This window comes from Rhinatrema bivittatum, chromosome 11 (assembly GCF_901001135.1).
Source record: "Rhinatrema bivittatum chromosome 11, aRhiBiv1.1, whole genome shotgun sequence".
In the NCBI taxonomy this organism is placed as follows: domain Eukaryota; kingdom Metazoa; phylum Chordata; class Amphibia; order Gymnophiona; family Rhinatrematidae; genus Rhinatrema; species Rhinatrema bivittatum.
In genome coordinates, this window is record NC_042625.1 from 84,047,288 (window position 1) to 84,075,219 (window position 27,932).

The window sequence follows — 27,932 nt, forward strand, 5'->3', positions numbered from 1 at the left end:
CATGATAATCTGGGACCAAAATCCGCACAGCTGTCCACACCTGAATTTTTTAATTACTGTGCTCCATTAAAAATAATCACAATTAAAATTAGGCAACATTGAAACTTTGCCTTCCAACTGTTTCAACAAATTTTAGTTCTGTATGCAAACTTTTTTTTTTTTTTTTTTTTTAATCTTGTGTGAATTTTGCAACGAGCGTGCAAATGGCCTGATTGAGAGATAATGATGCACTGGTTTGCTGTTTTTGGTTTTTTTTTCCCCCTAACAATTTTTGTTGGCGTTTGGGGACTGAAGCTCTTGTCTGCAGTGAGTCATGAGACTGTTTCAGATGATTTGACGCATTTCACCATCAGGAAGGAAGCATGAGTTTGAGGTAGAGAGCCTCCCTCTCTCTCTCTCTCTCCTTCCGCTCTGGATAACATCTCGCACATCTACAGTCTGAGCAGCCTTTGGCAGAGGGGAGAAAACGACCATGGCCTCCCGTACGCCCCAGGAGCTTCTAAGGTGCTGCTGCTGCCTCAATGTCAGGACCTCAACGGTGGCGTTGGCCATCTACCACATGGTAACCTTTTTATCTTCCACTACTAGAGAGGGAACGATGCTAGTCGTAGCGGACACCTTAGCTTGAATGCATCTGCTGCCTCTGTCCTGTTATTTTTCCTGTGCCTGAGTTTACCTGACTGCGGATCAACTTCCCTACCATTGGACTATGAGACATAGGCCAGGAGGTCCCCAATTCCCCCCGCTCCCTGTCCTCACGTTAGAAATGGCACCATCTTTAAATTATTTTACGGTCATGTTAGCTGCGGCTTCGAGGTTAAGACTTTATTCTGCTCTCTTATGCTGGATACTTTTGCTGTTCTGTGCCTTGAGCACTTTTTCTGGTAAGGCATAATCTAAGAATAACATTATTATTATTATTATTATTATTATTATAACTATGGGATCTGGTGCCCCAAATTACGGATTTTGTACATAGAATGAGATACAGCAGGAAAGAAAATAAAGGAGTGAAGGGATGGTAAAATAGCATCAAGGAAGAAGGACAGGAATAGAGGAACGCGTAGGAAAAAATAATCCAAGAAATTAGGGTAAAGATATTTGGAACCAGACGTGCGCCTCATAAACGCATTATTTCATGTTCTAAATTATTGTGCCGGCCTTCGCATTCAGTTATGGGATGTAGTTTTTTTTTCAAAGCACTAATGTTGCATGCAAGGTGCATCATGTTTTGTGGGTTCACTTGCAAAACCTTTCCAATGGAGAATCTCCAGCACCCGCCCCCACCTCCGTAAGGCGCTTACTCGCTAAAGCTGGCCGACCTTGCTTTTATTGGACCAAGGAAGGAGTGGAAAATCATGCTATGGGCCTTGTTGTCAAAGGACCTTTTCCTCGATTCTGTGCCTAGGCGGAATAAAAATCTTTTCTTTAGTAATGTTAGGCCAAATATTGCCAGGCTGTTCGAGGTCACAGGTTCAAATACCTCTGTAAGTATCTTTAAAGCAAATGACTATAAAGGGGAGACAGGTTTTTTGCTTTATATATATTTATTTATTCAATTCACATGAACTATTTTATACAATTGCCACTTAGTGAACGTAACATTGACTTGACTGGGAGGATATGATGAGCATATTGTGCAACAGAGTTTATTTCATGATACAACAAACCAGACTGCAATTACATTCCCTGAGCTAGAGGTTTCTAGATTACCTGAAATTTTCTACAGTTCAGCTGCAGTAGCTTCGTATTTGTACATCAAACATATAATATTCCATTAAGTGCGTATTTCTAGGAATGACCCATTTTCCCAAGTTTTAAAGCCAAGAATAGGAAAATATCTGTCTAATTAGAGGCACAAATATCTTTCATAATTGCAATCAACTTCCACATAATAATTTGACATAAAAGCTGAGAGCAGACATTTACTTTTGTAAGATGAATGTCAGAGCTGGTCTGGAAACCAATTCTCTTCTGTTTGTTTTTTCAGTATGTGTCTGGTACATAAATGAAATGCAGTGAAAACGAGTATCAATGGATAGACAGATATATATTACATATATCGTGATAGGATCAGATTCCAGCAGTACCACAGTTAATATTGATTGTTTATTTTGGAGCAATGACTGCGGCACTGCTGGAATCTGTTTGTTGCCAATGGGCCACTGCCTGTGCTAGCCATTCCACACTTCCTTGCCCCAAATGGACTAGTCCTCCATTCACATTCAGTTCACAGGACTCCCGACTTAGTGAACCTCCATTGGTTATCGATACAACACAGAATACAGTATAAAGCGTTAACATTAGTTCACAAAATCATTCACAAAGCTGCCTCTTCTTGGCTGGGCATGAATACACCCCTTAGTGCTGCTTACCTTCTTCAATCAAAGGACGTGTGAATGTGCCATCAATCCAGCAGGCACACCTAGGGCACGGAGGGCTGAGGGATAGAGCTTTCTCGGTTGTGGGTCCTATTTTAGGGAACACCACGCCTGAAAATCTACGGCTTATCTCTGTTGCGAAAGAGTTTAAAAATATATCTAAAAACGTGTAGGCAGGTTTTCAGTGAATTCATAAACGCAGACTAGGATTACAGATGGGGGTTGCAGAAAACTAAAGGGTACTTTATTTCTATGGAATATTATTTTATAGCATTGTTTTGTTTTCATTTGCATTGTTTTAATTTTATGTTTCTTATGAGTGTTTTTAACTGTAAACCGCTACGATCTGCAGCGAATGTGGTGGATAAGCAATTTAAAATGAATAAATAAAATTCTTCCAAAGTCCACCTAGGCCCCTCCCAGTCGTCAGCTCCGAAATCCCTCAGAACCCGTGTTGTACTCGACAAACTTGTCTGAGCGCCTTGCTCTCTGTTTTACAAAATTTGAGGGGGGTGGGGGTGGGGGTCGGTGGGAGAAGGGAAGGCACACGCATCTCAAAAAAGATATAGTTGCGATGGAGAAGGTACAGAGAAGGGCAACCAAAATGATAAAGGGGATGGAACAGCTCCCCTATGAGGAAAGGCTGAAGAGGTTAGGGCTAATCAGCTTGGAGAAGAGACGGCTGAGGGGGGATATGATAGAGGTCTTTAAGATCATGAGAGGTCTTGAACGAGTAGATGTGACTCGGTTATTTTCACTTTCGAATAATAGAAGGACTAGGGGGCATTCCATGAAGTTAGCAAGTAGCACATTTAAGACTAATCGGAAAAAAATTCTTTTTCACTCAACGCACAATAAAGCTCTGGAATTTGTTGCCAGAGGATGTGGTTAGTGCAGTTAGTGTAGCTGGGTTCAAAAAGGTTTGGATAAGTTCTTGGAGGAGAAGTCCATTAATGGCTATTAATCAATTTTACTTAGGGAATAGCCACTGCTATTAATTGCATCAGTAGCATGGGATCTTCTTAGTGTTTGGGTAATTGCCAGGTTCTTGTGGCCTGGTTTTGGCCTCTGTTGGAAACAGGATGCTGGGCTTGATGGACCCTTGGTCTGACCCAGCATGGCATGTTCTTATGTTCTTAAGATGAATTCTAGGCCTAAGTCTTTGCAGGACACTAACGAATCAATTTTACTTCGTTTCTCGACCACCGTCCTGCCACAGTCACCCAGCATATAATACACAAACCGTCAAGCAGTGAACAGCAGCTTCTCTATATTGGCTCCTTGTATTATTATGTGGCTATTTCTCTTACATTCGTTTTCCTGCCTGGATTTTTAGTATGTGGTTTTTATTTTTGGTGTAGAGGTTGTGGTTTTATTGTGCTTTCAGTGATGTTGTAGTTTGTACTTTTTATGACTGATCAAATTGGGGTACAATTTGTGTTTTGAAAAGGCGGGTATCCATCCCTACCTACATGAAATTCAGCTGCAATTCAGCCTGGTTCCAGTTCACCATAAAAATCTCCGGCCCCAGGTCTGCTGGGGAAATCCATCAGATTGTATTTGTCAGCAGCTCCAGAGTAAAATCCCAATAAAATTCAAATATTCTCTTTGCATTTTTTAAAAATCCCAAGTATTTATTTATTTATTTTATTTATTTAAGTTTTTCTATACCGGCATTCGCGATAAAAATCGCATCATGTCGGTTTACAATTAACAAGTAGATAGGGAACAAAAGGCAATAAATAACATTGATCTAAGTAATAATAATAATAAAATAATAGTAATAGTAGTAAAAAACGTTAAACAAGAGAAGGCTAAGGAATGCAGTTACAATAAAACAAGGAAGTAATATAACTTGGATCAGAGAAAAGAAGCAGGGGTTTAAATATATATAACATATATGCCAGTCAATGTGCTTATAGCGTTGAAGAATTGCCCTTATGAGGTAGGGATATTAATTACTATGATTAAGGCAAAGTCTGAGCGAATAGGTAATAATGGAATAGGTTTAGTTTAGTTCAGGAAAGGCTTTCGTGAATAGCCACGTTTTAAGTCTTTTCCTAAATGTAGGAAGGCAGGGTTCCTGTCGCAAATCTGGTGGGATGGAGTTCCACAATGTTGGTCCAGCAAAGTAGGTTTGCTGAGCCACTGAAATCTGCCTCCGGAGTTTTTAGTTAGAGGTGGGTTTGTGGATCCTCTTCAGATTTTTCTTTAAAAAAAAAAAAAAAAAAAAAGTTCAGTGATCCCATTTACTAATCCTTTGAAATTTTTTTTTTCTGGATTTGGGGAATTGCTCCGTGAATGTAATTTAAAGAAATTTCCATGTCACTAGTACCAAATATCTTTTCTCTTGCAGCTCATGAAAAAAGCCAAGAGATGAAAATCCCCCCAGCTGTGCAACCATTTATGTGGTGCAGGAATTCTGCAGGGCACCTGCCCCTGTGCTCAGATTCAATGTCTGAACTCTAAGCTCTTTGGGACAGGGAAGCTAAAACCTGTGACTTTTCTCATTCATCGTTGCTGGGTTTCCTCAGTGCAGCTGCGCACAATGGTGACATCAAGGCTAGCAGGCTTAAAAAGGGGTGCGTACACCCTAAGAGTAACAGAGAAAATTGAGATGGGGAAGGGGATTTGAATCTGATGGGGGCAAAGGTCGTTGAGCCAAGGAGATTGGGGGAAAGAGGCCTGGGATGAGATAGATGCTAGGGGGGAAAGAGAGGAAGGTGGGAGGGAAGGTGGGTATTGAGCCTGGGGGAGAAGGAGAGCAGTGGATACTGATCATGGGGGAGGGGGGGAACAGAGGGAGGGCAGGGGTTGGTTATTGAGCCTGGGAAAGAAAGAGAGAGCAGGGGGAGGGTTCTGAGGTAGAGGAGAAAGGGAAAGAGAGCTGGAGGGGTGTTGAATATGGGCTGAGGGAAAGAGCCCAGTGGTTTAGTGTGGTGGGTAGGAGAGAAGGGTGTGTTTGAGCCTGGGTTGTGGCGAGAGAGCTGTGGGATTGAAGCCTAGAGGGAAGGGCAGGGCCTTATGATGTACTTTTACAGTATCCCTGGGGAAAAATCTACCTAAACAATAAAAATTATCCATTTTTGAGTGGCAACTTTTCTTTTGTATTGCATTTGAAATTAATTATTCAAAAACAGTGATTTTATTGTGTTATTTTGACAAATAATGTAAGCAGAATTTTGCAGAATATTTAAATATTGCGTGCAAAACTCTTACATTTTTTCTGCAGAGTTTCCCAAGGGGGTATGGATGGGCACCAAAGTGGTTGTTTCAACCCCACTGAATGCATGCATAGGCCGCAGGCATATTCCTTGTGAATATCCTGATAATCCGGAGCTGCCGGGGAGTTTCTGAGGCCCAGGATGAGAGCTGTCGGGCTGCAGGGAGATGAACGCTGCAGGGAGTTTGCAGGTCTGGCGAGTATCTCATGCCTATGGACCTGCGAGTACATTTTTATTTTTCAAAAGGGAAGCTCCCCATGGATTCTCCCTCTGGGGCTGATGCAATAAAATTTGCGGAAAGCGGGCGCTGACATTTCAGCACCCGCTTTCTTATCGCATGCATGGCGCCCGCGAGGGGGGGCTCCAAGCAATAAACAAATTAGGGGGTCGCGCTAGCAAGGAGGCGCTAGGGTCGCTAGCATGATCGCAGCGCCTCCTTGCTAACGCGACCCCGTGGTTACCGGTGGTCTGAACACCGATGCCAATAAACTCGGCGTCGGTTTTCATATCTGTAGTCAGCCGGTTATGAAAAGCGACGTGGACTTTATCAGCGTCTGTTTTCATTACGGCAGCCGGCCGGTTATGAAAACCGACGCCGAGCATCTCGGCGTCGGTCTTCAAAGTGGCCGGCAGATTTTTTTTTTCACTTTAAAAAAAGTACAGAAAAGCAGTTTTTTCTGCTTTTCTGAGCGATAAATATCTGAGACGCACATCTATATTTTTTTGCATTTGGAGTGAATGAGTAATAGCCTCGTTCGCGTGCATTTGCACGTGATGAGCGCTAACTCATTCACTCCGCGTCGGACCGCGCGTTAAATAGGCGCTGATCCCCTGAGCGCACTGTATTGCATCGGCCCCTTTGTCCGCTTGGTGCAGGCAGAGACCGCGGTTACAAAAATTAGCGGCAGAGTTTGCAGCTCCTGCTTTAAAACAGGTGCAAAGTAGGTGCCGAAAAGCACAGAGATTTCAGAATGAAGTCCCCCACCTCCCACGCACTAACCGCCTCCCTGGCGTTGTGGAAGAGCGGGTGTACGTTTTATCCTCTGAGGGTAGGGCAGTTTTCGGCCTGGAGTTGGGCGAATTCCTATTACGATTGTTGCCCTGCTTAATTCACAGACATTTGTGCCATTGAGCTCCCTGAATTGCGGAGTCTCGGTTATCCAGCTCGCTGTGGCGTCACAGCAACTTGTCTGTTGGTGGATTAGTCGCATGCTGCGATATGGGTTTCTTCATGGGTGTTTGCTTTCTGGTTTTAAGTTGCAGTGGAAAGCACCCAGAATCCTTCCTTGCTTTACATTAGCAAGGGCTGCCTGCCAGGGATCTGCATAGGATGGTGGTGGTTGTAGCAGAGACGTGCACGCGTTCTGCCGTGCGTGAGCGGCGGCCACCAGCGGTGCGCGGTGCCGTTGCTGGTTTTTTGGAGGGGGGGGGAGATGGAAAGCACCTGAAGAACAGACAAAGAGGGATAGAAACTTTTATTATCAATTCCCTGCCCCCAAGAGCCTTTTCACAACTGTGCAGGCAGAGCAACCGACTTGCGGGCTGTTTTTACTTCTATTTTTGGTGCCCTGAATTTATTTATTTATTTATTTATTTAGAGGTTTTTATATACCGCAGTACGTAAAATATACATCACCGCGGTTTACAATTAACAATAAATTAGCAACAATGCTTTACAAATAACAGAATTAATAAATATTAATTACATATAACAGGATTAACAGCAAACAGGCTGTATTGATCGTGCTTTGAGCCTTGAATCTGGCCCTAAGGGAATATAGGAAATGGGGATTTTTAAGCACCACATAAAGTCACTGGGCTGGTTGATTGCTAGAACAGGCCCCCAGCGGGACCATTGTTGTAGATTTCATCAGTCAGGGACATTGGGAACGGAGCTTGTATGCTATGGCATTCTTTATGGAGCACGCAGGGCCATGTTTTCATTTTCCTAGGTGCAGTTGAGCACCCAAGGGCTGTTCTTGTTCAGTATCAGCCATCATACATGCCCTTAGCTAGTCACACTAATGCTGCATGATGGGGTCATTTATCCTAGACTCAGTCGCTGTACTTCTGCATCATGGGGATCCTATTCTCCCCTAGTTGGTTCCTCTATGCATCATGGGGGGGGGGGGGGTGTCATTTTCCCCTTAGCCTGTCACCGAAACCCCTTGCCATGGGTTCTCCTTTTTCCTGTAATCAGTCCCTATAATTCTATGCCCGTTGTCACTTTCTGCAATGATGCCCCATGACTGGGCAGCAGAGTTTGCAAAGCACAATGACTCTGTTTCTAGCGACTTCCCAATTGCAGATCTCAGCAGCAGAGTGGAAATGTGCTGCTGCTCTTATCTGGATGGCAGGCCTTTCCCAGCCAGCCCTGTTCCTTATCACTTCACGATTTGACACTTATCTCCTTTGACTTGCATGAGTCTTCTTATCCATCCTGCCTTCTTGATAAATGCCTCAAAATAATCAAGCAGGAAGAGGTGAGGCGACAAGAAGCAGCACGAGGAGTGCCAAAGATACATCTCTCTGATTGGCCTCCTTGGTGGAAACATTTCATGATCCTGATCCCTGTTTAGCAAAGAAAATGTTCATTGACTCACTGTACATAGGGAAGCACAGAATCCCATTGGCTTGATTTCCTCAGAAAATCCATAGATTTCACCAAGAATTATAGCAAAGATGTGTACTTTTTTTTTTTTTTTTTACTCTGTTGTGCTGCTGTGTTACCTCATTTGGGAGCCTCTGTAATATTATGGGCGTAAAAGCCTGGGCGCACTTTATTGCATTGGCCCCTCCGGGCGTTGTGCCCGTCCAGTTCTGGAAGCTGTATCTCCAAAAGCTTATGGGAAAGTTAAGAGGCGGTAGAGGAAACGGGCACCAAAATGGTGCAGGGCCCTAGCCGAAGTGAGACTCGGAGGCAAGGAAGGACGGGCAGAATGTGACAGAGACAAAGAGTGCACAGAAGGCATTTTTCCTTGGCAAGGAAGTCCTGAAGCCACGAGATGATGATGAAAGGGGGCAGAAGATAAGGAAATATTTCTTCATCGAAAGGCTGGTGGTGGTTTCTGAAAAGCGAAGGGGATTTTTGGGTTGACACAGCATTGTTAGTTATGTCAGTGTAAACTATGGTTTTGGTTTTGCTGCTGCTACTGTGAGTTCGGGCTGCCAGCTGGCCCCCCCCCCCCCCCCCCATTTCATCGGCACAGGCTGATCTAGTACTGATTTCACAGCACAGGTCATTGCATGGGTGGGTGGGGGCCGGGGGGAGAGTAAGACCAGGACTGGATCAAACTTTCCTGGAAAAAAACAACAAAAAAAAGCAAAACAGAGTCAGCAGGCAACTCTACTGCAAATGACAAGGAATGTTCATTGACAGCAAATGGCATTTGTCTTCAATGGCCTCGCTCACTCCATAACCTTTTTTCTTTTGTAGGGTCTGGGTGGAAGATTTATGGTGCAGCAGTTCTCTCCAAGGGCTGTTGAACAAGCAAATCCTGAGATTTTTCAGAGTGGAAAGGGAAGGAGCGACAGACTTTAGCTAAACGCTGCGTTCTTTAGAGTTTGAACAGGTGCAATGGGGCTTACTCTGAAAGCGCGCGTGATTTAAAAATATCGATAGACAAATCCCCAGGGCCCTCCGACAGACACCAGTCATGCAAACTGCCTGTTAATAATAGCATCCAGTCTAACATTGGTCAGATGCATGTGATGGTGACCTTGGTTGAGTTTGCTCTTGCCATGGCCCCCATGGGGCTGGAGAGCTCGTACTAGTTATTTTATTTATTTATTTATTTAAAAACTTTTCTATACCGTCGTTTAGTAGTATACCATCACAACGGTTTACAGATAGGCACATAAATAAGTCTGGTTAGGATTATAAATTAGCTAGTAGGTGCCAATAAAGTTTCGGTTACATGATTCAAATAATATACGCTATTTGGATTGTGGATTGGAAATTCCATTTATATGAATAATAGGATAATAATGTGTCAGTTTTGCTGTCTTTACAGAGGGGATGGTTAGTAGAGCTTTATTGGCTGATCTTAGATTTCTCTGGGGGACATGTAGTCGTAGTGCAGTGTTTAGCCAGTCAGTATTTTCCTCATAGATTAGTTTGTGGATTGTGCATAGTGTTTTAAATTATGCCCAACAGGTTTTAGCTTCCAGGATCATTGTCTCCCACGTCTTGGTCTCTTGCTCCGTATCCAAATGGCCATGCCCAGGGTCTGACTGTGGGCCATCGGTGGACAGTCCATCCACTGTGTCCATGCCTGAGGCTTAGACACAGTCCCTGTAGTTTTATTCTCCTGCTTAAACTGTGATCCTCACGCCAGTTAGAAGTTCGCTGTGCACGTGAGGGTATTTATTTATTTATTTATTTATTTAAAGACTTTTCTATACCGGTATTAGTGGGGACATCAGGCCGGTTCACATTTGAACAGCAGGTTTGAAAGTAGATATTAACAGGGAGTAGGAACTGGGAGGGGGACAGCACAAGAGCAGCGTAGAAATTTAAATTAACAACAAATGAACATAGAAATCCTTAACATAAGGAAAAATAGTATTGCTTATAAGGGAAATAGTATAACATCATAATGCAGAAGCACATGGGAAGACATTTTGTGTGGAAGACTAGTCCGGATAGGCTCGTTTTAATGTCTTTTTAAATTTGAAGGTGCATGGTTGGAGGCGTAGGTTTGGAGACAGGGATTTCCAGAGTGAAGGGCTGGCAATTGAGAGGGCACAGTCGCATGTGGAGGAGAGGTGGGCTGTTTTAAGTGAGGGTACAAGTAGGGTGCCTTTGTTGGCAGTTCTGGTGGGCCGGGTAGATTGGTGAGAGTGAGAGTGGGTATCCACTAAAGAGCAAGGATGGGAGGAAGGGAACAGAACTGAGAGCAGGATTCCCTTCCTGGCCAGTGAGGGTGGAAGGTTCTACAAAAAACAAGGGGGAAGACAGGGAGGAATATTAAGATCGGAGGAAAAGCCTTCATTTGAGGCCACAAGCAAGGGTCTTATTGGGGAAGAAATGACGAAGTCCTCCATGATATCAGGCACTTTGTAATTTATTCTCTGATTCATGATTCTCCGGCACTAATCATCATTCCTGGGAACCTTTGATTTCAAGGCACCTTGAGATGCCTTGAAATCACCGGTAGCAGCATGCGCACATACACTAATAGGCTCGCACGTTCACTCTCAGACACACTCTCATACCTCTCATTAACCCACAGACTCTCACACACACGCACACTCACCCAATTCTCCCCCTCTTCCACACACTCACCTCAGTAACAGCAAACCAAACACCCTCCACTGCCAAACACTTGAAGTAACAAACAAAAACTAAAAAAGACACCTAAACCTTGCCGAACCATATCATACCAGCACTAAATCTCAGGACTCAAATAGCAGTAAGCTTACCTATGAAAAAGCAGCAGTGCAAATATTATAGCAGGCCGAGGAACACTAATACAGCACATACTAGGGTAACAGAACAAGCCGTTCTTCTACAGATCTCTGCACTCTAACAGAAATACTGCACCTCAGTCACCTAATACAGAAGAAGGGTCCGCAAATTAGAAACAGAAACATGCAAACAAAACTGAAATGGAAAGCCTGAGAAAGCAGACTCTGAACAGTGGAATACTGAAGAGTAAGCAAAATACAAATATATATTGCACATTTCCAAAGCTAGCATATACCAATCACTAAATAATCAAAATAAAATGTTTTGGGGTTTTTTTACTTTGTTGTCTGATCTTATTTTTCTACTTGGTTGGTCTTGGTCTCTTTTTTTCTATGTTCCCCCTCTCATTCTTTTCCTAATTCTTTTATGGTCTCTATTTTTTAAATTTCTGTTTCAACTCTCTCCTCCTGACTTCTTCTTCCCTTCCTCTCTAAAACATACAAACAGGCTCTCAGTCTCACATACTGTCTCTCTCACACACACACACACACACACACACACACACACACAGGTTCTCACTCGCACATGCTGTATCTCTCTGTCACTCACACACTCACAGGCTCTCACTCGCACATGCTGTCTCTCTCTGTCACTCACACACTCACAGGCTCTCACTCACACATGCTGTCTCTCTCTGTCACACACTCACAGGCTCTCACTCGCACATGCTGTCTCTCTGTCACTCACACACACTCACAGGCTCTCACTCGCACATGCTGTCTCTCTCTGTCACACACTCACATGCTCTCATTCGCACATGCTGTCTTTCTCTCTCATACACATATTCAGGCTGTCACCCTCACATGCTCTCTGGCTTTCACACACACAATTTTCTTCCTGGGGTGCATGAGCAGGTAGGAGCATCCAGATTTTTTGTATGTTGGCCTGGAGATCTGGCAATTCCTCCAGAATTCCGGAGTCTCCTGGCCAAATCCAGAGACTTCCCAGGTATGCTAATCATGATCACCTCTTGTTTTCAGGGCCAGATTTAAGATTATGGTGCCCATAGGCAGAGGATTGGGGATGGGGGGGAGTTTCACCCCTGGAAATCAGAGAGCAGCATAGGGAGTTTTGGTCTTTGGGTACCTTCAGAATTTGGTGCCCTGGGCACGGACCTATGTTGCCTGTGCCTAAATCCGGCCCTGATTGATTTCCTGTAAACTTTGTGGAGCAAATACCACGATTAGGGTAACAGGCGCGTTGGCACTTGCAACCTACCAGGCCCAGATTACCCACTAAGCAGCATAAGCAGCTGCTTAGGCCTGCCCGGTTAAAAGAAAGGGAGACTTTTCTGTCCTGGTGGCACTTTCTGAGAGGGGGAGGGGGGCATCCTCTTAAAGGTACAGGGGCTCGCAAGCCAAAGGCATTAGGGTTGTAAGTCTGAATCACCACCGGGCCCCGCTCCTGTGCTTTTAAGGGGATGCTGGCGATAGGGTGCCACCAGGATGGGTGCCACCGATCAGGAAGGTGCCACCAGGATGGGTGCCACCGATCAGGAAGGTGTCACCAGGATGGGTGCCACCGATCAGGAAGGTGCCACCAGGATGGCGGAGTAGGTGCTTCTTTCATCACAATAAATCTTTTGAGGGGGACGGCCACATTGCCCCCTCTCCCCCCATCAAGCTCTCCCTCGTCCTCGGAGCACCTATCAGGAGTCTGCAGACTGCACCCTTTGGAACCCTTCTGTCCTCCAGAAACAACATAGACGGGCAAAGGAAAGCATGAAGGCTAAGAGCGCTGTGACAATACATATAAGCCAGCTGGCTATGGATGTACAAGATTTGTCACTTCTAGACAATTCTCGCTCTGCTTGGGTGAACCCCCCTCGCCCGCCACCCCCAACAGAATTGAAGCTCTGTCCACCCGTTCTGCCTTTCTTCCTCTTTCCATCCTGCGATCAGGCTGCAAACGTGTGAGTTTGTGTAAAAAAAATAACCCACATGATTTTCCGCTCTACAAGCTCTTGACATTTCACTTGGTAGCCGGTTGTCTATAAATAATAATTTAAACAATTAAAAAAAAAAAAAAGGGTATTTAGGGTTTCAGTAAACAATCTGTAACGTGAGAATTTGCTCAGTTCTGCCTTTTTTTTTTTTATTTTTGAAAAATCGGAATTTCAGAAAGCAAATCGCTCACCAACACTTATGGGTAATTTCCAAAAGGATTTTCATGGCACTAAAGGCCGGCGGAGGCTGGTTCCAAAGGTGCTGGAAGCCAAAAAGAGCAGCAGAAAATCGCTGAATCGAAAAAAAAAAAAAAAAATCGACTTGGCAGTAAATAAAAGTGGTTGAGTAGCTGGATGGCTCAGTGGTGCTGCTTCACGGCTCCTGAGCCCAGCTTGGGTTTTTGGGCCAGCTGGGGGCTGGGCTGGGATAGTGCAGAGGTGGGAGGGAACCTCGCCCATTGCACCTTGGTGAGACCTAGTGGTCCAGATGCAGGATGCGTGCGGAATGGGTTCTGGCATGCGAGAGCAGAATTTGCACACAGTCCTTCAACAATTAATTAAAGCTTTGGGGTGGGGGGAAATTACGTGCAAATGGCCGAATTTATCAGTCCTGGAATGTTTGGGGTTTTTTGCTAAATTTTTAAAGCATTACTGTTTTGCAAAAATAGTGAAAGTCTGCAGTTTTTCACTGCTTGTTGCAAAAAAAATTGCAGTTCAGTTTTGGGGAGGAAAAAACCATGTGTGACATTTTCCATTAATTTCATCACGCAGGCTACGTTACTGGTTGTTTTTATTTTATTTTTGCTGCAAGTACCTTTTGTATTTCTGCGTTTCTCCATCTTTTAGCTACAGGCTACTTAGGTGCCTCTGAAAAGTGAACAATTTCTGTACCTAGCATATCTAATTATTCTCTCCTCATAGGGAGGGTTATTTTATAAGTGCGCAGGTAGGGCTAAAGGCTGCGTGTGGCGTGTACACGCAGGATTGTACCCAGTACTTATGTGCATAGGCTTGCTTTGAAAATGCTGGGGTTATTGGCCCAGTGACTCGCGCAGTGCTACACCTCCTCTTTGGAGGGTGTAGCACACGTGGGCTAATTCACGCACATACTTTTAAAAATCAAAATGTAGACCCCCAACCCCGCCACGCCTCTCTCTGGTTTGTCTGAGAGCAGGCCTGTAACAGGATCAGGCAGGTACTTTTATCCTCTCCCTGAGGCTGAGTGTGCAGAACAGCCATATGCATGCAGAAAACTCCCCACCCCAGAGAGGGTAATTATCTGAAGGAAAACCCGTGCTTTACCCCGCGGAACTGTCGACCCGATATGCGGGTAAATGTATATGCGCCATGTCCTGTATGTGCAAAAGCTTACCTGGGCTGAGCAAAGGCGTTCCTGGGAGGGGAGGGAGATTTGCATCTATGCGTATGCCTTTGGATTTTGAAAAGTATCCATGCAAAATCTCCTAAAAGCCTTCTGGGTATATTTTAACAGGTGTAATTATGCGTGGGTAGTTTGGTGGGATAACTTTAAAAGCAATCATACCTGTGTAGGTTTGCTTTGAAAACAGGTAACCTATGCTGACTTTTTAAATGCAAGCTGTTGGAAAAATTACTCCCGAGGGAGGGACAGATTTCAAAGAGAATTCCATGGGTAAATGAATGTTTAAAAATTGTGCTTCCCTTTCTGTTGGGAAAAGTACCTGTACTGTCAACAGGATGGATGCTTTTACCTGCAGGGAGAATGGGTGGAACTGGGAGAGGGGGTCGGGCTGACACCAGCCGGCTGAAGTCCACTCCGAGATTTCATTATGAAGCTCCCCTTGCCTTCAGTCCCCTGCAAACTTTGCACTTGCACATCACACAGGTCAGCAGATCTCTGCAACCTTCCTGCACTCTACAAATTAGCCTCTTGGTTCTGTAAACTTGGGCACAGTACAGCAAGTTGCAAACAGGCACAATGAATCCCTGCACCCAGGAATGATCAGTCTAGGTTGATCCTTGAAGGAAGGGGAGATGAAGTGACTTGCCAAGGTTACAGAGAGTGATGGTGGAAGCAGTTGGATTTGAACTCGGGTGTTCCTCCCTGCAACGTATGCATTTGCTGTGCTCTCAATAGCTTCCTTAGATGTACAATACATTTATATGACAGACAACGTCATATCAGTCCCCAGGGCATGCTGTTTACCGAGCTGAGACACCGTGATTTGCAGCTGCTGAGAAGTTCCGCCCTGCAAACAGGATGTTTGCATGCACAGGGCTTTTGTACTATTTTGGAAACAAATCTTTTTTTAAATAATTCACTTGTCAGTTAAAACAAGCACATGGGCCTTTTATTAAATTGCAAAGAAGACTTTAACGGTTAAGGTCCCATGTAAATGCACCATCATAACTGTGTGGGGAGAGAAGGGGGCCACTGCTGATCCTTATCCTGTACATCCGCCCAGGCTTCATACGCATACCTGTAGCACAGCACAGGCAGCTGAGGCATGAACTTGGGGAAGCATGCTTCTTTTTAATAATAAAAAACAGTGCCTACAAATAAAAACACATAAGGAAAAATGGAAGGAGAGCTAGGAATGAGATGAAAAGTAGAAGCAAATAGATCCAATAGGAAATTCAGTATTTTGAGCAACCTAGATTGCACTGCTGCTTTACCATACGCTGTCTCATAGGAAACAGCAAATTTCCAGTGGTATAGACAGAGTGCCGGAAGCTTCTTGTGCGTGACACCTGTGATAAAATCAGCAGAGGTATGCTCACCTTCTCGCCCCCCCCCCCCCCTGCCTCCGTAACTCCGAGAGTCACAGGCAGAGGCAGGAATGGAACCCACAAGTAGGAAATGTCCTGGTCCCCTCAGTAGTTTTTGAGTCATCCTCTCTTAGTAATGTGTACCTCATTCGCGTATACTCCTGTATTAAAAGGGACCGATGTGGTTCGGGAGATTACACTCCAAATTTAGGACCTGATGCACTAAGGGGTTTTCCCCCTGGACCCAAAATGGGAGAAAAGCCTCAATGAATCTGGCCCTAATTAATTTGATAACAGAGCCTTGCTGGAGAATTCGGGAGGTTTTGTTTTAACCAATCAGCTCGCCTGAAGACAGAGCTCTTTCAGCTGATTGCTGCCCCCAGCCGGTTAAGAAGGTGCGCAGATTGGGTTGGGGGGGGGAAATCACCTTCAAACGCCCTGCACCCTGTTCCCCTCCATCCCCCAGCTCACCCCGCACTGCAGGAGCATGGGAGCAAGGGCGATAAGTCAGCAGCACAGAGAATGCAGGGTTACTGAGCGCTCACCAAGCAGGGGTCCGTCCCTCTAGGCCTCTCCTGTTACTTTTAGAATCTATAATGTGGCCTTTATTCAAATAAATAACAACTTGCATTGATTTCTTGCTGTAAGAAATGTGATCACTGACTTCACCTATCCCAGCTGTATGCAAAGCCAAAGCCACTTTTACTTGCACAAGGTCCAGGAATGTGCTTGCTGGGGGAGCAGCATCACGCGGCAGACACAGGCGGTACGGAGAGGCCACGCTTGATATCTCAGTTGCCTTGAGGGTTTTGTTAGTGGTCGGGGAGGGAGCTCTCGTCTTTCCTCACTTTCCTGACCCCCTTCTCTCTTTCCTCTCGCATTCCTTTCGTTATCTCCCCTCTCCTTTCTCCTCCCTTCCTTTCCACCCCTCTCCTGCCTCATTTTTTTTTTTTTTGTTTGTTTAATTTCCAATTGGAGCTGAAGGTGGTGTCTATAAAATCATCAAACACACAAAAAATATACAAAACAAAACAGCAGCAAATCATACTACTGCTACTTATCATTTTGAAAGCACAGCTAGATGTAGGCAGCGCTGTACAGCCTTACATAGGAGGCAGTCCCTGCTCCATGGAGCTTAGAGCCCAGTCAAGACAAACGTACAACAGTCAGAGTTGTACAGATATAATCAGGACCATAGAAAGAATAAAAACCATGGGTGCACCTGAGGAAAATGTACCAAAGCAGACATTTTCACCGAGCCGCTTGGCAGCAACATACATAGGTCCTTTCATACCTGCAGGCTTTTTGGGAAACTACAGGGTTAAGTTTTCTTGTGAAAATTCAGTACGAGGTGCATGGGTGCAAAAGTGCCCACATACCTTGCCCCCTTCCCACCCCCCGCTATTCCTGCAGACGGAGCTAGAGGAGAGGAAACTACAGGCCTACACTTGAAACTTCCATATAATTGCATAGTTTTCTGCACCTCCCCTCAAGCTGAGCAAGATACACCCCTGGGAATGCCTCCTACCTTTGGAGTGACCTAATAATAGGGATGTGAATCGGGTTTCGGACGATTGAAAATATCGTCGATATTTTCAAAATCGTCAGAAATCGGGGGCTCCCCCAAAATGATAGGAAAACCCCATGATATTGTTCGTGGGGGTTCTCTTTTCGTTTTGGGGAGGGCGGGAAAAACGGCACACAAAAATAACCCCTAAACCCACCCCGACCCTTTAAAACTAATCCCTTAGCTTCCCCCCCCCCCCCAAAACCTTTTACAGGTACCTGGTGATCCAGTGGGGGTCCCGGGAGCGATCTCCCGCTCCCGGGCCATCGGCTGCCAGTAATCAAAATGGCGCCGATGGCCTTTGCCCTTACCATGTGACAGGGTATCCGTGCCATTGGCTGGCCCCTGTCACATGGAGGGAGCACAGGATGGCCGGCGCCATCTTTCAAAATGGTGCCGGCCATCCAGTGCTCCTACCATGTGACAGGGGCCGGCCAATGGCAGCCGACGGCCTGAGAGCGGGAGATCACTCCCGGGACCCCCACTGGACCACCAGGTACCTGTAAAATGTTTTTTGGGGGGTCAGGAGGGTAGGGGAAGCTAAGGGATTAGTTTTAAAGGGTCGGGGTGGGTTTTTTGTTTATTGGCTCGGGCGCAGCCGATAAACAAAACCGCGATCGGGCCAAACGAAAAACAAAACACAATGTGAATCGGAACCGGAATCCAAACCAATTCCGGTTCCGATTCACATCTCTACCTAATATACATGCACGGTGAAACTACACTCAGGGTCGGGCCAATAGGGGATCTAGATGGTAGACACCTAACTCGGTGGTTAGGCACTTAGACCTACATTCATCATTTCGCTATAAATATAGCGAAAATAGCACCCGTGATAAAAAACAAAAGGGGGGGGGGGCGGTTAGGGTAATTTTCCTGGTACCACATCGCATAGGTATTTTACCATGTGTGTGAGAGAGAGAGAGAGAAAGAAAGAGACTCTGAGAGGCTCACAAAAATGTTAACTATTTATACCACTGTAAGAAGGGGCACTAGTAACTCGGGGTGAGAAACACAATAAAACAAGATCATATTTATTGATTTTTATTAACACACCATTTAAAAAAAACTAAATATGTGCAATTTTAGTTTTTTTAAACGGTGTGTTAATAAAAATCAATAAATATGATATTGTTTTACTGTGCTTCTATCTTTTTTAAACATTAGGGTTGGAAACTGATAGCTGTTTGGGGTGTTTGTAGTTATTTGTAGGCCTTGGTTAACCCAGCCCTCATTTCCATTTACTCCGCCCAAACTCCTCCCACTCAAATACTCATTTTAAATTTGCATACGCATTTCGCCATGTGGCACTTACCACGCTTTACCACCTACTCCTCACTCTGGCGTTTAAAGAGAAAAGATACGCAGACCATCCCTTGTTGACTTTTATTTCTGCTGGTTCTGTCTATGAGGGGAAGAAAAAATAAGTGTCTCATGCTTCCACACATTTACCAAAAACCAACCACAACCTTTTTTGATATGTTGGTGGCCATTTTGTGTCCCCCTTTCAGATTTCACTACAGAAGCCAATGGTGCACAAGAAAGGGCACCGTTAATCCCGACAGGTAGAAAACCCTGCCACTGACCATGTGATTGCATCATACTCACACTCAGCTTTTTCTTTGCTTGTTCAGGTGATGAGCGTACTGTTCTTGATCGAGCACGCCTTGGAGGTAGCCAATGGAAAAGGATATTGCAAGACCGCTGGCAATGACTACTACAAAATCGGTGAGTCTGTAGATGGCAGAAGCGTGAGAAAGAGAGGCATCCAATTTGTCGGCTTTGGGTTTAAATAGATTATCTTCTTTGGTTTGCGAGTTTCTGCTTATCCAATTCTTTCCGTACAGCTTATTCCGGTGATATTCAGGATACATCCTGAATGCCAAGGGAACATCCTTCTGCCGTTAACACACACTGTTGACTGCCATGGTTAATAATATGCAATGAATTCAAAGGTCAACATGAGCCAGGCAAATCTCAGCCCATTCTGAGTTCAGCATTTTGAGGTTTCCCAAGATCCAGTGAGCAAATCCATTGGATGTTTACCAGATTTGAGGAAAATGCAAAAGGCACTCTAAGGAGAGCCAAAACATCTGCTTTGGATTTTAAAAAAATTTCAGATTTTTTCAAATTGGCAGATTTGTCTCAATTGATAAGGCTACTTTGCAGATTTCTAACCAGGAGCAAAGCAAGGCAAAATATTACAAGCTTCATGTATTTAATAGTTCTAAACGTTACACTGAGAGATCCTATGTTGTCCAGCACTATATGCAGTGCACAGAATTAAATAAGCACTGGTGATGAAGTCACAAAGGAAGATCTGAACGAGATCTCTTAGACCCAGCAAGAGGTCAGCAATTGTAAGGGTCAATTGGTCATTTTCTAAGTTATTCTATTATCTCCTGCTTCTGCTAGAGTGTTCATTTGGGGTTGTATTGTGTAGCCGCACAATCAGACTGAATTTCATCCAAGCGTGTGCTTCTATAGGGGTTAATTCCCAAAGCCATTTGTGTGCGTACAACTGTGTTTTATGTGCGCAAATCCCTACCAACTGGGGAGAGGCGTTCTGGGTTAGATGAGGGGAGCTAGGGCACAGTTGGAACTAATGTGCATACTTTATGATTTAAAAAACAAAGGAGGTAATGTTCAAATGAGTTACACCTGTAAATGTAATATACACTTGCAGCAATTTTCAAAAGCCCATTTACTGAGTAAAGTTCACTTATGTGAGTAAATTCCTATGGACAATTCAATGGAATATATTGTAGCAATTTTCAAAAGCCCATTTGCACATGTAAAGCGCATTTACATGCGTAAAACCTAGTTTTACACGTGTAAATTCTTTTGAAAATTAACCCTAAAGGTCTTTCTCGTTCATTTAGGGGTCATTTTGCAACATTGCGCATAAGTTAGCTGGCAAATATGTGCACAAGGTATACCAGTGTTTAAAATGGAATTTCACACAGGAATCCACTTGGAAGACAGATCCCGGCAAAATTACCCACACACCGTTACACCTACTATTTGGTGGGCGCTGTTTTGCTTAGAGAAGTCATGTGCAAAAAGTGTGTAAGTCCATCCCCTAGGATGCCTCTCCCTATGTGCATAAAAGCACGCTCACGCAGTGTGTATGCAGCACATATGCCATTTTGTAAAGGGCCATTTCTTCCGATAAAGCACTACTTTACTTACAGTTAGAGTTGATCCAATCCTGGTTTTACCCCATTGCATTCCCTAAGAAAAGCAAGACTGTAAGTTCCTGCAAGCAGAGGAGTAAAACCAGGACTGGTTCACCCTGTCCTGAAAATCTGGATCCAGTTGGCAACCCTGATCGCAGTTGCCCCTTTGAAAAGTATCCTTCCCTAATGTGTCATCTCTACCCAGCCAAATTCTCCTAATATTATTTTTCTTAGGCTAGCTACAGGGCTTCCTTTTTTAGTTTTTGAGTACTGATCCATCGGAATCAAGTTTTAATGCTCTCTCTCTCTCTGCCTGAGTACAGAAGCACCACCTGGGATGCATTCTTGGTAGCCTAGGCAAAACCGTGATGCACAGAGCTGCTTGCAGTACTCGCGGTACATCCATCAGGCCATCAGAGCGAAAGGCCGCGCATACAGGACCGACTTTGAAGAAAACTGCAGGTCACCATGGTCAGCCTGTGGTCATCCATTACTTTATATCAGGCTGACCACAGATGACCACAAAGTCTTCCAGAAATGTGCAGCAGTTATACCGTGTCTGAATCAAACACAAAGTCCCCAAGTTGAACTAAAGAAGCCCATTGCCGACCAACGTAGTATATCTCTTACACAAGGGCTTAGTGACCATGATATGCTTTTCATAGAATCAGAGGAAATCAAGAGCATCCCTTCTCTAGCGGCAGAATCTGCTATGCCTGCACCATCCCACACAGATGTTTTGCCTATCCACTTTGTTCATTCTGCAGTCTCAGTTTAAGAGGCTCATTGTAGGCGTTCGAGGTCGCTCTCCCCAGGAGGTGGCCTAGCTCTGGGCTCTGACCCTAAGCACAAGCCTTCTGAAAACCGTGGCCCATTGCTTGCCAGTGAATTTCTCCCAGTCGTCATCTTGGACTATACTCCTGTTCTCTGCACTCTCCAGTTAGTTTTAGCATGTCCGTTTTAAAATAAAATAAGGCAACAGGGAGAAGGCTTAGTGCACAAAATGTGAAAAAAGCTCGCTCTATATTGGTTCTACTAAATGGCAGATAATGAGGGGGTGTTTGCAAAAGGAAGCTCACTTTTGACATGAGGAATGTACAAACAGCATTTGCGCTGTGGATGATTGCCTGTAGGTGCTAGGAGTTAAGTGGACTGTTTACAGCCCATAATAAACCCAGTGGTACAAGACACACAGCCATTTCTTTGACAGTAACAAACACATTCCCCTGTGTGTGGACCAGCAGGAAGTATTAGGTTCCATTCAGACCAGAAGACTGCTGGGCTGCATAGAGACAGGAATAACCAACAGTAAAAAGGAGGTGGTGATGCCCTTGTACGGGTCCTTGGTGAGGCCTCACCTCGAGTACTGTGTTCGGTTCTGGAGACCGTAGCTCAAAAAAGGATAGAGACAGGATGGAGGTGGTCCAGAGAAGGATGACCAAAATGGTGTGGGGTCTGTATCGGAGGAAATATGAGGAGAGGCTGAAGGATCTAATTATGTATACCCTGGAAGAGAGGAGGTGCAGGGGAGATAGGATACAGAGCTTTCAGATACCTGAAAGGCATTAATGATGTACAAACTTTGAACCTTTTCCATCGGAAACAGTAGAACTAGGGTGTCACGAAATGAAACTTCAGGGGGGGCCAACAGAACCAACGTCAGGAAATATTTCTTCACAGAGAGAGTGATGGATGCTTGGAATGCGCTTCCGGAGGAGGTGGTGAAGAAGAAAACAGTCAACGGATTCAAATGGGCATGGGATAAACACTGTGGATCCCTAAAGGCTTGAGGCTGGAAATGAAGAAGAGGGTGTATGGAGGTAACCAGCATGGAGCCGCAGTTACTGCCCTTAACGGAAGGCATGGGGATTACAACCCTCAATCAATAGCCTTGATCTTTTGACACAACTGCAACATCACTCCCTGCTTTGACAGCAAGGTGGGGGAGGGGGAAAGGGGAACTGGATACAGACAACAACCTACATGGGCTCTGACCTTTACAGACTGGGGTACTGGCACGCAGACATAAGGGAAAAAACACAGGATGGCTTCTGTGGCTAAGTCCCAAAGCAAAGCACATCAAGCAGCATTGTCTGAATTATCAAGAAGGCTCCTCACCCAGTAAAAATGTTGCTGGCAGAAATCTATGGGTTTGACAGGTGCTCGGTTTTGATTGATTGCAAATATTACTACTCTTTCATAATGTTTGGGCATGGAACGGCAGATACTATCCTTGAGAGAAACATGGGGGATCCTGCACAGAGCGGCAGATACTACCATAAGAAGCTTGCTAGGCAGATTAGATGGACCATCGGGGCTTTTTCTGCCATCATTACTATGTTACCATATCATTATTCTTTTTTTTTTTGCGTGTATTATAAAGTTGGCGAGGTATGCGTTTACTGCAGAACATAAGAACATAAGAAATTGCCATGCTGGGTCAGACTAAGGGTCCATCAAGCCCAGCATCCTGTTTCCAACAGAGGCCAAACCAGGCCACAAGAACCTGGCAATTATCCAAACACTAAGAAGATCCCATGCTACTGATGCAATTAATAGCAGTGGCTATTCCCCAAGTAAACTTGATTAATAGCCGTTAATGGACTTCTCCTCCAAGAACTTATCCAAACCTTTTTTGAACCCAGCTACACTAACTGCACTAACCACATCCTCTGGCAACAAATTCCAGAGCTTTATTGTGCGTTGAGTGAAAAAGAATTTTTTTCCGATTAGTCTTAAATGTGCTACTTGCTAACTTCATGGAATGCCCCCTAGTCTTTCTATTATTCAAAAGTGTAAATAACCGAGTCACATCTATTCGTTCAAGACCTCTCATGATCTTAAAGACCTCTATCATATCCCCCCTCAGCCGTCTCTTCTCCAAGCTGAACAGCCCTAACCTCTTCAGCCTTTCCTCATAGGGGAGCTGTTCCATCCCCTTTATCATTTTGGTTGCCCTTCTCTGTACTTTCTCCAATACACATCCCTATTGCCTTCTCCGGAGAACTCCGCAATGCGTTATGTGGTGGCCAGCGTTTAACCAGGAGGTTCTCTGCCTGACTATTATCTGCATCACATAAAGTCATGCAGTTGCAATATTAGTCGATTTGGACCTGTAGAATTAATGATCCACAAACAGGTGGCATATGATACTTTTTGGGTTGATTCTGTGCTGACCTTCTGAAGGGTGTGTAACACTTGAAAGCTAGTCCCAAATGTCTTAAGTTAGTCTGATAGGAAGGTGACACCTGCAACTTGTTTGTCATTTATTTCTATGCAAATGAAGATCACCATTCAATCAGATGCAACTGTATGATGTCACATGAACTGATCTGTCAATTTTGGCACTAATATCATTGTTTTCTGTTTCTTGTTCAGCGGACATTACTTCCAGTTTCCTCCTTATCATCATGCTGTTTCTCATCAGTGCCTCCTTACTCTACGGTATCCTGAAGGTACATGTGGCTTTATCTCTGATTTCATATGAGTGCATATAAAGGTATATTATACCTGCTTATTATTTAACCCATACCTATTATATCTTTCAATTCTCTGTTCCCTAAAGATACCTTTCTTACCACTAGTATTTGCCAATAATATATACCTCTGACCCATATGTATTAATCATATACATTAATCTATGCTCTTCCCTTATAGTTGTACCTTTCTATTCTATATCTCATAGGTATATGGTACCCTTCAATTTCCAGCTGTGGCAGGATATCCTTGCCCCTTGTGGGTAATAATTCTGTTACATTGTTATGGATGGAAAGCTTAATCCATGTGAAAAGCAGTTTTTGCTCAACTGACATTTCACCAAAAAATAATTGACTAATTTTTAGCACTTTTCAAGGCATGTCAAAAATGCTCATGTACTGACTCAGTTCGTCCATACGGCCGAACTTCCAGAGGCATGACATCTTTGACTAAACTGCACCAAGTGAGTCTGTGATTGGTGAGAAGATGCACCATGCTGTACACTGCCATGCAGCAAGTCCCTGGTTCAATCCCCCTGGATCGGATATTCTGCTCCCTGGATCAGCAGGGGCAGGGGATCCTGTGGAAGCAGCATTAACAGCCCCTGAGTTAGGGGGCGGAGTTGTGGTCATAGCTTAAGGGCAGCACCTAGCAGCCAGATTCGGTGCCTATGATTGCAGTTCCAGATGGAGCCCTGTGCGTGGCCACAGGGCATGACCAGACTACATGTGGTTGACCGGAGTTGGGTGAGCAAACAGATACAAAACATGGGGTAGGGGGAATCCCTGGTTGATTTGCAAATGAAAGCTCCTGGTGCTAGATCATAGCCCTGTTCTGTCTGAGCTGCAAGTACAAGGGAGCAGGACAAAACTGCTGTGTCCAATAAAAAAAATAAAGATCAGAACCCGATGAGCATTCAGGCCATTTTTGAATAGGATTATGTTGAAAAGTGCTACAGAATCCATGTAGATGCTTGGTTTTTAGGTCCTTTCCTTGTCCCCCCTCCACAACCCTCCACCAACTTCCAATATTTGGCAGAAAGGGCTGGAATGCCAACTGTCAGCGTGCCAAATTTCACTAAAACCAGTGCAGTGGCAGTTTGAGATAGATGGGGACAAAATAAGTGAAACTCTCAACGTGAAAATTATTCAAACTATGGGGGCAGGGTTTGCCCTCAGTCGGCTCAAACAACGGCTGCAGATTTTAAAACTAAATTTGGCATCCATCTTAGAGTCCTAGTCAAGTTTGAAAGGTTTGAATGTTCATTATTTTTTGAAGTTAAAAAGCTTGATGCTTCTGAGAAATTTGGTTTTAAAATGTTAAGGTTTAGGTAGTTGGTAGGAGGTTGATTCTTACGGACCTCTGGTTTTCTTTCAGCTTGGCTGACTGTATGAAGTATATGAGAAGATCAACCTCATAACATAAATTGTTCTTTTTCTGATTTTTCTTTCCTAGAACAAGGAGCGCCATTTCATCCCATTCTTGGCTCTGCAAATCATGGATATTCTGCTCAGCACATTGACTCTCTGCAGTTATTACATGCACATTCCCATCTTCCTAAAGTTCACACCGACGACCCCCTTGGTAGGTAACCATTTCGAGCCCTCGCTGGACAATGGCATTTAAAATTAATTGGAACAAAATTTGGGAAATATAAACTGACAGCTCAACAAACTTCTGGATACATGCACAAATGTTGACTTAGACTCCTCAAACAAGGCTTTCTATTTCTTGGCATGGAAATAAAGGTTAACCAACAAAAAAAATATATAAGGTAATACTTTATGGGATCTGCCAGGTACCTGTGAACTGGCTTGACCACTGTCAGAGACTCGATAGACCTTGGTCTAATTCAGCATGGCACTTATGTTCTTATGTACTTTTTTGTTGGACTAACAATATATTTCTTGACTAGCTTGACACTTCCTTCCTGAGATCCAAAACAGAATGAGCAAATGATGACAGAACTGGCACAGCTCTCTCCCTTATGAAATGGAGTTTATGGATAAACCCAGCTAAAGTTGTGTATGTTTACAAACAGGAGAAACTTCCAAAATGTACCAGGAGTGGCTGGCTATAGGGTGAAATGATTCACATAGTCCCACTGTGGCCATGAAGGCAACCTGCATAGGACCTGCTTAGAAATCAGACGCAAGCACACCTGACTCTTTTTTCTTCTACAGGCTACACACTCATGGGACTCACTCCTCGCTCTGCAGATCCTGGATTTCTGCCTCATCTTCTTGACCCTCTGCAGTTCCTACATGGAGATTCCGCCCTACCTGAATTTCCAGTCCATGAACCATCTGGTAGGTGATGATCAACTCTGCCAAGGATGGCACTTTCAAAGGTCATGTGCTCGTGTTAGCCAGAAATACCACAAATAACATTTTCACAGTCCATATTGTAAGTGTCATATAATTTGAGAGAAAATGGATCCTTGATATGAGGAATCCAGTGAAGAATGAAATTTTGACTCCACTGCAAAGGCACTGCTTAGAATTTCAAAATGAATAGCTGACGGCTCAAAAGACAACTTATTGTTTTCTTGAGAGTGAGCAATGCACTGCTGCTTGTATGCACTTGTGAGTATTGTCCAGTATTTGCATAATGAGTTACTGAAGTACTGCAGTATTCCCATGAAAGTTAATAACAGTATTTATGGTTTATACAGCTCCCTCTGTGCATACAGAGGCGTAGAAGATATTTTTATTAGGTCAAACATTAAAGTGATTTCCCTGGGTAAAAAAAAAGTATTTTATCTGTATTAAATTGGCCGTCTAAAAATCCCCCTCCCCGAATATGATGACAAGTCACACTTTTAGCAACATTGAGAGGAGGCGTTACTGCGGGGTGGGATTACGGAATGCTCAGGCTGAAGGAGGAAAAGTATGCACATCAATTGAATTTTTCATATTTTTTCGCATACTTTTCAAGCAAAAATATTTCCCCACAGGAAAAAGCAATGCCATGCAATTGCATACCTGCGGCAAGATCCAAAGCAAACGTACGCATGTACTTCTTGCTTTGAGAAATTCTTGCTACCTGCACATCTGGCAGGTAGCAAGAATGCACAGGCCTTGCCCCGGTGTGGACGGTTTGAACATTGCCTCCTCCTTTAATGGTTACAGTTCCCCACCGCTTGCAAAGTACTCCCTTCAAGTCTGAAGACAGGGACGCGTAAGGCCAAGGTCATGGCGAGCTTTGGGAGGTAAAACTGGAGTCCCAACTCTGAGCCCTTCCCCGTGCCACTGCCAGCCTGGTGCCTGGATTTGGATTTATCCGCAGGGAGCCAGAACAGGAGGGGAACGTCATGTCTCATGGGAATAGCAAGTGTAGGACAAACACCCCCCCCCCACACACACACACCTCCCCAAAGGATCACCAGCAAACATTTCTCTCTCTCTTCACAGAATTATTTTCCGAACAATGAGAAAATACCCGCTGGTGACTCCACCAAGATGTTGATTTTTTTTACCTTCATGTTCCTGATGATCCTAGTCTTCAAGGTAATTGGTTGGACCTAGCATTGTAAAACTGTTCTTGAGCCACAGTGCTAGCCTTGCTAGCCTCCGGCAACCAATAGAGCTGATCACTGGTCGCCACAGCAGCCCCTGGCAAAATCCATAGGTTGCCAACTGGCTGGAAACAGCTGGTATTGCAAATCAGTGTAGTCTTCCATCAATCTACCCCGTCTCAGGGTTTAGTTCTTTTTATGGCCCTGCCAAGTCTGCTCTGATTCATCCAACGCCATGGCATAGTAATTCTCCCTGAACTCTGATTCTATGCACTATCCATCACGGTGGTACTGTTAGCCTGGATTGTGTCAATATCCATACATTCATTTCACGTCCATCTTCCAGTTCTGTTTAAAATAATATGCACATTTATTATAAAAGCAAAGTAATGGCTGTGTTTGTGAGCTATGCAGTGGTAACAGG

General features: G+C 44.3%; 1 protein-coding gene across 1 annotated transcript in view; it reads left to right on the plus strand.

The window, feature by feature from the left end:
• Positions 1-391: 391 nt before the first annotated feature.
• Positions 392-27,932, plus strand: part of LAPTM5 (lysosomal protein transmembrane 5) — a 36,245-nt gene continuing 8,704 nt past the window's right edge. The window contains exons 1-6 of the mRNA XM_029571144.1: positions 392-562; positions 18,970-19,063; positions 23,893-23,969; positions 25,447-25,575; positions 26,175-26,300; positions 27,405-27,500. Coding sequence (XP_029427004.1) covers positions 473-562; positions 18,970-19,063; positions 23,893-23,969; positions 25,447-25,575; positions 26,175-26,300; positions 27,405-27,500 — 612 coding nt within the window. The 5' untranslated portion in view covers positions 392-472. The remainder of the gene's footprint in view (positions 563-18,969; positions 19,064-23,892; positions 23,970-25,446; positions 25,576-26,174; positions 26,301-27,404; positions 27,501-27,932) is intronic.